The sequence below is a fragment of the Piliocolobus tephrosceles genome, chromosome X (assembly GCF_002776525.5).
Source record: "Piliocolobus tephrosceles isolate RC106 chromosome X, ASM277652v3, whole genome shotgun sequence".
Classification (NCBI taxonomy): Eukaryota; Metazoa; Chordata; class Mammalia; order Primates; family Cercopithecidae; genus Piliocolobus; species Piliocolobus tephrosceles.
The window spans coordinates 83,902,928-83,913,275 of NC_045455.1; the positions used below are offsets into that span (position 1 = coordinate 83,902,928).

At 41.7% G+C, this 10,348-nt stretch overlaps 1 protein-coding gene across 1 annotated transcript in view; it reads right to left on the reverse strand.

Moving 5' to 3' along the window:
• Positions 1 to 10,348, reverse strand: part of FRY (FRY microtubule binding protein) — a 271,904-nt gene that overhangs the window by 75,007 nt on the left and 186,549 nt on the right. The window contains exons 36-39 of the mRNA XM_023208778.1: positions 7,201 to 7,283; positions 2,985 to 3,135; positions 2,348 to 2,451; positions 1,410 to 1,595 (exon numbers count right to left, since the gene is read on the reverse strand). Of these exons, the coding sequence (XP_023064546.1) occupies positions 1,410 to 1,595; positions 2,348 to 2,451; positions 2,985 to 3,135; positions 7,201 to 7,283 (524 nt within the window). The remainder of the gene's footprint in view (positions 1 to 1,409; positions 1,596 to 2,347; positions 2,452 to 2,984; positions 3,136 to 7,200; positions 7,284 to 10,348) is intronic.

Genomic DNA, 10,348 nt, shown 5'->3' on the forward strand with positions numbered 1-10,348 from the left:
CCACATCGATAGTATAATAAATGCAAAACTGATATACACAGAGATACACAACTTATCAGATACCACAATTTTCTCTGCCTAACATTTGAAAAAATTATATTCTTATCCTCAGGACTTAGAGCAGCTAGAACTCTTCATTTTAATTAAACATCTACAGCAAAGGGAGTTTTGTGTTTCTAAGAGGCTATTGATAGGTTATTTTCAATTAAGTGTAGATAATGATGATTTCATGTCTGTTTTCCAAAGAACTGTGTTAACATCTATTAGAAGCCAATACAGTGGTGGGCACAAGTGATAGATAAAAGGTACACCCTTTTCACAGTAATGTAGAAAGCATACAGTGACATGTGAAAAGTTGCACCATAGCTAGTGCCAATGCAATGTGTAAAATAAATAGGTTAAAAAAAATTAGCCAGGCGTGGTGGCTCACGCCTGTAATCCCAGCACTTTGGGAGGTCGAGGCGGGCGGATCACAAGGTCAGGAGATCAAGACCATCCTGGCTAACACAGTGAAACCCCGTCTCTACTAAAATTAGAAAAAATTAGCCGGGTGTGGTGGCGGGTGCCTGTAGTCCCAGCTACTGAGGAGGCTGAGGCAGGAAAATGGCGTGAACCCGGGAGGTGGAGCTTGCAGTGAGCTGAGATCATGCCACCGTACTCCAGCCTGGGGACAGAGCAAAGACTCCGTCTCAAAAAAAAAAAAAAAAAAAAAAAAAAAAAGTTAGTCCCTGAACTCTGTTAGTTGGTAATCTTCATCATCATTTTAAGATATTTTAAATGTTCTGGTTCTAAATGAAAACCACTATTACCTGTTGGGATAAAGTTTTCATGAATGGCTTGACATGGTAGAGTAATTTCTTTGACTCAGCTAATGCTATCTGTTCCTATTTCTAAGGAGAATTTTTTTTTGGTTTCAAAACAGCAATGGTTTTTAACAGGCTCCCACTAATGGTGTCTTCAAGGAGAAGGTCAGTCATTCAATAAAGTGAAAATTCCTTTATGGACACTAGAAGACACACAAGTGATATATCCGGCAGCCTGGCTGTGACCTGCTCTCAGGCAGCAGCAATGGTCACTGTTTTGTGCGTTCTCACCCTTCGGTGTTCTACACTGCTGCTCCTGGCCAATGGGCACTTACACTTTCAATGCATCAGGAGGAACATATTCAATGAGGGCAGCAATCATAGATATAACCAGGAAAAATATATTTTAAATATTCAATAATAAAGCTTTTGAGAGACAAGTTCACATCAAGTGAAATGGTGTGTATTTATTGTACTGTTGATTTATCACGTGGAAAGTTGGAGGTCATAGCATGAGAAGTTAACTTGGGCTCTACTGGCACCTGCAGTTAGTTACCTCTGCATTGGTAACTGTCCTAGGCTCTCTACCAGTCGTTCTCTTGTTACCTGTATAGAGATATTCAGGTTGGTAAGCTGGCTGCACAGTTAGAGTCTTAGCTTCACCCATCTCTCGGGTCTGCAGGAGCACAGAAGCAATGGAATGGAAATTGCTGTTGCAAGAGAGGGCAATCAAGAGGTGAAGAAGCAGTTTTTTGCTGTGTTCAAAGACTTCAGGCCGGTAGTGGTCTAAACCTGGAACAAAACAGTAGAATCTCAGTATAAACAAACGTTAAGCTCGTTTAGATTCCAGGAATAGTAAAGATTCCAGGATACTCAGGAGGAACATGTTAAAAGAATGTTTAGTTTTCTTTGTTATTGTTTGTGTTACCAACATACAGAAGTTGGGCTTAGGAAAAATAAAATGCTTTATTTCTTAAGTAAAATGTTCTCATAAAATGCTGATAGATGAACTTTTCTTGACCTCTCTGTAGCATTTGATGTGGTTAGCATTCCTTCTTCTTGAGATGTTCTCTTCCTTGGATATCCCTGTTACTGAAAGATTCTAATTTTATTAGTCTCTTTCTAACTGAATTTCTGAGTTTCCCTGGCTGGTTCCTCTTCCCATTTTTGCTCTACAAAGCTCAGGGCTTGGCCCACTCTGTCCTATATCCTTTCTTTTTATACGCTGACTATGCCTCATAGCTTAAAATTTACCACTTCAAGCAAAGACTCTCAAAAAGGCCCAACTTATTTTGGATATCTTTGTAGATGTGGCACTAGTGAGATACCACTATATTTACACGGTAGAAATAGAGCAATTTCAAACAGTGACCAAGTAGCTGACATTTCAGAGCAGATGTCACAAAAGGGCAATGAAAAATGGTGGAGATCAAATATTCCCGAAATGAGTCAAACAGGATGTCAATGTGAAAGGAAATCTCTATGGATTACTTCTGTATATTTTTAACCCGATTGGCTGGAATGCCTTTTAGATCCAGTCTTACCTAAGAAGACAGCATGAAGTAATAATGGTAGATGAAGCGCCCAGTCTTCTCGTACACTGTGATCCACCACCATCTCAGTCATAAAAATTACAGCAATATTGCACCTAATCAATGAAATAATGAAATTAATGCAACTTCTGAAGGGGATGGAAATACTAGTAGATCATTAAGTTACACTTCAATATAACTCTTAAGTGTTTTTAAAACATTATATAAGGCTCTTATTCCAGGGAAATAGAGTTTAACTTGTAACACAGCATAGAGCTCCACAACAAGAAGAAACACTGGTTGAGCTAATCACACTAGTCACTAGGTAATAAGAGCTAAGAGATGAAGAGAAATCACAGACAAGGTCCTTCTCATCAAGTTGCTTACAGTCTAAAAAGCATCACAGAATGCATGTCCATATCCAGATTACATCAAGGAGAAATTCAAAGGTCAGAGGCAGCTTTGAATGTTGATTAATATTTGACCAAACTCTGCTAATATGCTGGAAGCTGGCAGTCAAATCAGGCAGGATCCCACTGATTGATAAGATCATTTAATGTGGTGGGACCTGGACCAGGTTTTTCTCTTGTCATAGGTAGAAAAGTCCAGTCAAAGCTAAGGTTTCCTTCTCCCCACACGTGCTGCTCACCTATGGAGTGGCCCCCGGGGAGTGATGGTCTCCGGGAGATAGTCAACCAGCGGGGCCCAGCATCCTCCTGTACAAGGCATCGGTAAGGGCTGCGGCTGCTTGGTCTCTGTAATAGTCAGCAACCAGCCCGTGTAGGGAGAAATTGGATCATCTGTAGGGTGAGAAAGACAACTGTGCTTTATTTTCAGGGAGAGGAGACTTGTTTTCTCTACTTGATGTTTTCAGAATAAATTTTATAAATGTATGCTTGTAAAAATAACTTTATTTTTCATTTTTTAATTTTTTTTTTTTAGGGACAGGGTCTCGCTGGCACCTAGGCTGGAGTGCATTGGATCAACCAAAACTCACTGCAGGGCTGGTTACAGTGGCTCATGCCTGTAATCCCAGCACATTGGGAGGCTGAGGTGGGTGGATCACCTGAGGTCTGGAGTTGGAAACCGGCCTGGCCAACACGGCAAAACCCCATCTCTACTAAAAATACACACACACACACAAAATAGCCCGGCATGATGGCACGTGCCTGTAAGCCCAGTTAATCGGGAGGATGAGGCAGAAGAATCGCTTGAACCTGGGAGGTGGAGGCTGCAGTGAGCCGAGATCGCGCCACTGCACTCAGTCTAGGCGACAGAGTGAGATTCTGTTTGAAAAACAGAAACAAAAACAAACCTCACTGCAGTTTCAAATTCTGGGGCTCAAGAGATCCTTCTGTCTTAGCCTTCCAAGCAGCTAGCAGGACTACAGGCCTGTGCCACCACACCCGGCTAATTAAAAATTTATTATTTTTTTAAATAGATGGGGTCTCAACATGTTGCTCACACTGGTCTCAAACTCCTGGACTCAAGTGATCTTCCCAGCTTGGCCTCCCAAAATTTTGGAATTACAGGTGTGAGTGCCTGGCCAGAAACAACTTTCTAACGATTTCATTCGGTGAGTATGAATTACATGATTAAATGGGTTAGAATTACTTGTTTGGGTAACTACTTGAATAGTTATTACTTAGTAACTAATTTATAGTTATTCATTATAAAGCAAAGCAGAATACAGATATACAAAAAGAAAAATATTAAATCATGTTGAATTCCCATCTCTATGAAAACTTACACTTCCTCCAGTCTTCCTCATCTCAATAAAGCACAATTTTGGCTAGTCGCGGTAGCTCACCCCTGTAATCCCAGCACTTTGGGAGGCTGAGGTGGGTAGATCACTTGAGGTCTATGTTCCACAGAGCAGACAGACCAATTCTTTTAAAACAAGTTCAGTAGTGTCTCTTTCTCTGCTGAACACCCTCCAGTGGCTCCCCACAAATCCATATCCATGGCCTTTAAGGCCTTACCAGGTCTTCCCCCTCCATGTTCCTCTCCTGGCTTATCTCCTACCAGCGCACCCTTGCTCACCCCACTCCACTCATCCTAGCTTCCTGGCTGTTCTGTGATCAGGCTGGGCCCCATACAGCCTCAGGGCCCTTACGTCTGCTGCTTCCTATGGCTGGGATGCTCATCTGCAGACAGCTGCATGGCTCACTTCTTTGCTTCATTCATGTCTCTGCCCCAATATCACCTTCCTACAGCAGCTTTCCTTGACTGCTCTATTTAAATTGACCCCCAACCCCAATCAGTTTCTACCCTGCTTGCCCTGCTTTAGTCCCTCCTCCTCCACCCATGCATCACCAATTCACCAGCACCACCTCCCTCCCCAACGCTAGTGTAAGCTCCAGGGGAGCGGGAACTTCTTCTGTTCTGTTCATTGCTTTTTCCCTACTACCTACAATGGTGCCTGGCACATGGTAAAGGATTAATAAATATTTGTCGAATGAATGAACTTCACAATATTATCTTTAAAGTAAGTACAGGCCGGGTGCAGTGGCTCATGTCTGTAATCCCAGCATTTTGGAAGGCCCAGGCAGGTGGATCACTTGAGGTCAGGAGTTTAAGACCAGCGTGGCCAACATGGTGAAACCCCCTCTCTACTAAAAATATAAAAATTAGCCGGGTGTGGTGGTGTACACCTGTAGTTCCAGCTACTCAGGTGGCTGACACAGCAGAATCACTTGCACCCCGGAGGCAGAGGCTGCAGTGAGCCAAGATCATGACGTCGCACTATAACCTGGGCTACGGGTAAGACCCTGTCTCAAAAACAATAATAAAAATAAAATAAGTACAGCAACACGTTTCACGTTTATTTCTTATCATGTTCCCAAAGCAGGCCAGCAGCATTTAAGACGAGCAATACAGGTGGGCACAGGATTTAACCCAGGTATTTGGCTGCAGAGAAGCTGGTTTATTCTTGGGATCAGTTTATGTATTAAGAGGAAGAATATACTACGTCGTCTTTACGCAATTTTATAACAATATAATTTTTCTTTGCTTCACTTCTGCAAGGTAGTGTGAAGTCACTGATTTGATGCTGCTGGCCCAGTGTAGAATGCTGGCCTTAACATTGACAGAGCTGGTGGAGGGGTGTCTTCCTGTTACGACAACTGAGGCTCTGAATGAGGACAGGTACCAGAAAACCAGAACCAAGAACACCCCACTTCTCATGGGATGTGGCTAAGAGAGTTTCAGTGGAAAAGGTCAGGACTTCCCTCAGGAAGAGTGACTACTGGCTTTTTCTAATACACTGACAAGTGAGCAACCAGAACCCTGTAATTCTATGCCATGAAGTTTGGCCACAACAATTTTAGCCTGGAAAAAATTTAAAGCAGGTGCACTAGTAACTCATCTCGGTTCTAACTCTCAGCAAATTACCTACAAGTAACTTACTTGCAGCAAATTTAACTTCTCAGATAATCATCCAGGATAAGTCAGTTGCCAAATGCACTGCTAGGTAACTAGCTACTTTTCAATAAAACTTGAAAGGGAAACAAAAAGGGAGACCATTGAAGAATTAAAAAGTAAATGGTGAGATTTCTGTTAGGAAAGGATATGTTATTCTTTGTTTCAATGATGTTTTCAGATATATATCCAATCAGCCAAAATGTGCTGAGAGGAATGAAGGTGGCCTAAACTTAAATTTTTCTGTCCTCAATCTTTGGGTTACCAGATATTGCCACAGTAACCAGACTTTTCTAGAACCAACTCTCCATTTTTCAAGTACTACTTTCCTCATCTCTAAAATCTGGTGCCTTCTAGAAGTAATGGTCTACAGTCCGGAGATTTGGCTATTCAGTGTTTGGATGGTACAATCCCCTGAGAGGACACACAAAGGAAGGAAAACACAAACAGCTTTATTCTACTTCCTATTGACAGCTCTAGTGAAAGTTTTATAGCTAAAACTTAACCTAGAGCATGATAATTACATATGGATTTTAGACACGCCTTCCATTAGTATTTTAATGGTGGAGAACTGCCTGTCTGTGCATTCAGAAGTAGAACAAGGGTAGCTGAAACGTGGCCTCATTGGAACCACCTAGCTCTTACCTGACATCGCACATTTCCGTAAAAACAAAACAATTCAAAACAACAACTCAAAGCACCAACTTACGAAATGAACTTAACTCATGAAAGATGAGTATATTTACAATTTCTGACAAAATAGAATAAATTCCACAAGATACTTTACTGATTCCCTTAGCAAATCTAAAATGTTACTGGGAGCGTTCTTCGGTTTCAGAATTTCTGTAACTTGTGACCAACTAATACTCTGTATCTGCTCAATATCTACAGAAGCTGTCCAGAGGTCAAATAAAATCAGTAAATGCACTGACCTTTTTGGTTTTCCCAACTACCGGAAGAAATTCCTGTCACAAAGCTAACTCCCAGGTTAGCAAGGTTTTCATTAGGCTATGGAGACTATGCCGTTGAGAAATTCCACATGAGAACAGATCCTATCCTGAGTGAGCAGACTTTCAAAGCTTCAAGGTTAAACCCACTCGCAAGATAGGTGGAAAAACTGAACGGCAACGTTTGTTTTCTAATGGGACTATGACTTAATGTATTTTCCCCAGATGCATCACCAAGAAAAAAATGTCAAGAATATAAAAACATAGGAGTGGGATGGTAGTTTGAATTTTTATAAAATTTTGATTTGTCCATGGTTTGGCTTTTATTTTTTTTAAAACTTTTGAGGATGCTGATGCTCACCTGCGTAGGTAGATTAAATGGTCACTTAATATTTATGGGCCCTTTTAGTAATCAGATCAAGAATAATCAGAACACTCATTTTCTATCCTCTGACCACATGCGTTCCGTCCGAAAGCCCACAGCCTGTTGGTACTTACTTTTATCCTCATCATAGGATCCTCCAGAGCTATTGCTATATCTTGACTCCAGGCGAGTGTGGGCTCTGATGACATTACTAAACCTTCAAATACAAGCACAACCAGAATGAAATATTAACATGTGTGCGTATGTTTTTTTTTTTTTTTTTTAAGATGGAGTCTCACTCTATAGCCAGGCTGGAGTGCAGTGGTGCGATCTTGGCTTGCTGCAATCTCCACCTCCCAGGTTCAAGAGATTCTCCTGCCTCAGCCTCCTGAGTAGATGGGACTACAGGTGCCCGCCACCATGCCCAGCTAAGTTTTGTATTTTTAGTAGAGACAGGGTTTCACCATGTTGGCCAGGATGGTCTCGATCTCCTGACCTCGTGGTCTACCCGCCTCAGCCTCCCAAAGTGCTGGGATTACAGGTGTGAGCCACCGCACCCGGCCTATGCTCTTACTCATAAACTATGATTTAGCAGTTGCTTTTTCAGTTGCTAGTTCCAGTGGTGCTTTTCTTAAAGGAATGCTGTAAAAATTGTACCCCAAACATTTCTTGCTTTCTTGAGAGGGTCAGTGGTCACTCTTGCTCATAAGCAAAGTCCAAACCTTGAAAAGATAAAAATTTTAAGCCTAATATTTCAGTGGAACTAGAAAATGGTAACATTTGCTTTGGAAAGAAAATGGGCATGATAACTGAATAACATGATTCCCTTATTTACATAGCCAGACACACAGTAGGTGTTCAATAAATATTTCCTGAATGATTAAACAACTGAAAGTACATAGAATGGGAAATACGCAAATATAGTTATAATAAATCTTGGACTTTACCCAGCATTAAAGTTTCTCTTAAAATAGTTTGAGAGTCTTCAGGGTGTTGGGAGCAAGTGCCCCAAAATCTGGCCATAAACTGGCCCCAAAACTGGCCATAAAATCTCTGCAGCACTGTAACATGTTCATAATGGCCTTAATGCCCAAGGTGGAAGGTTGTGGGTTTATGGGAATGAGGGCAAGGAACACCTGGCTCAAAACCACTTAAAGGCGTTCTTAAGCCACAGACAATTAGCATGAGCGAACTGTGTCTTAAGGGCGTGTTCCTGCTGCAGTTAATTCGGCCCATCCCTTCGTTTCCCATAAGGGATACTTTTAGTTAATTTAATATCTGTAGAAACAATGCTAATGACTGGTTTGCTGTTAATAAATATGTGGGTAAATCTCTGTTCAGGATTCTCAGCTCTGAAGGTTGTGAGACCCCTGATTTCCCACTTCACACCTCTGTATTTCTGTGTGTGTGTCTTTAATTCCTCTAGCGCCGCTGGGTTAGGGTCTCCCCGACCCAGCTGGTCTCGGCACAGAGAAAGGTCCTAGTTGGAGAGTAATTTAAACAGAGGTACTCTTTGATCTGGTTTCTCTTGTGGCTTGTTAAGAAGTAATCCCCACCCAAAACAAACAAAAAACAAAACACAAAAACAAAACAACAAAGAAAATAAAAATGGTGAAGTATAGTAATTCATAGACATCATCTTATTTAATCTTGCTCATTCATCTTTGAGATAAGCATTATTTATTCTACAATGAGGAAACTGAGGGCAAGCGAAGTTATACACCTTGGTTAGTGTTGACCACAGGGAGGTGGCAGTGCAGGAGGCCTTCAGTGCCATGCCAACTCCCCGCGTGGAACAAGGGGCTTTATTTATTTATTTTTTATTTTTATTTTTATTATTATACTTTAAGTTTAGGGTACATGTGCATAACATGCAGGTTTGTTACATATGTATACTTGTGCCATGTTGGTGTGCTGCACCCATCAACTCGTCAGCACCCATCAACTAGTCATTTACATCAGGTATAACTCCCAATGCAATCCCTTCCCCCTCCCCATAATAGGCCCCGGTGTGTGATGTTCCCCTTCCCGAATCCAGGTGATCTCATGGAACACGGAGCTTTAAGGCTGAGCTCTCTCTCACTAGCTCTGTAACCATGGCCAAGGCCTCTGCCTCCTTGGGGAACTTGTTTCCACAGTTGCAAGAAGGGCATCATAATAATACTCTGTCTTTTATTTAACTGGCGTTGTTTGGGGGATCAAAAGAAAGGACGTGAGAGTGTTTCCAAAACTGCAAGACACTGTCTGACTATAATGTATTAGTTATTATGCTTCTACCTAGGATTTCTAGAAAGAAATCAATAGCGTATTTCTCAAACAAAGGCCTACAACGTAGGACAAGGGTGTAGTTCAGGGGCAGTGTGAGCAAAATGGTATGTCTACATTTATTTTATATAAATGACACACAGCAGGTTTTATCAACTTAATGTATATGTGGTCAAAGCAAAGAACTAAGGCAATCTAGAAATACCTGGAAAACTCAAGCCAAATAGGTGTGTCCCTCTACATTCCTGACCGGGTATTCTAACTTAACTCATAACAGATCAATACTCTATTTCTTTCAGGGACACTGGAAGGTGCAGGGCTACTGCTGCCCTCACTAACGTGTGGACAAAGAGTAATGTTTCAGCAGAAAGTCCTGGATGTGTCGTTAAGCTGCCCATCTTGTCCCAGGTGTACAATCTTAGAGCACTGCATCGGTGATTTGGATTTGCTGAATTACAGAAATGTACTGTAGTGAGCTTGGTTTTATTCACTTCTTAGATATTTGCAACAGCATTTCCCCCCTCCTGACAGCTATCTTTTCCCCAGTAACTTCATACCTCAAACATTCTTCACTGTTAAATATTCCGGGCATTTGTGAATCTATAAGAACAGAATAACTAAGACATCGATCAGTTTAGCTTCATACAAATCGGCCAACTAAATCAGACTGTAAGTATTTATGAAAATAAACTGGAAAAGGACAAACTTATTACCTTCTGAAGTTCTTTAATCATATTTATGCTGATAAATGCAAAGTGATAAACAGCATCTGCTAAGCCCAGACATCATTCAGAAAGGAACAAAAGCATGGTGGCGACGAGGTCAGGAGTTTGAGACCATCCTGGCTAACACGGTGAAACCCCGTCTCTACTAAAAAATACAAAAAGCTAGCCGGGCGAGGTGGCTGGCGCCTGTAGTCCCAGCTATTCGGGAGGCTGAGGCAGGAGAATGGCGTAACCCGGGAGGCGGAGCTTGCAGTGAGCTGAGATCCGGCCACTGCACTCCAGCCCGGGCGAC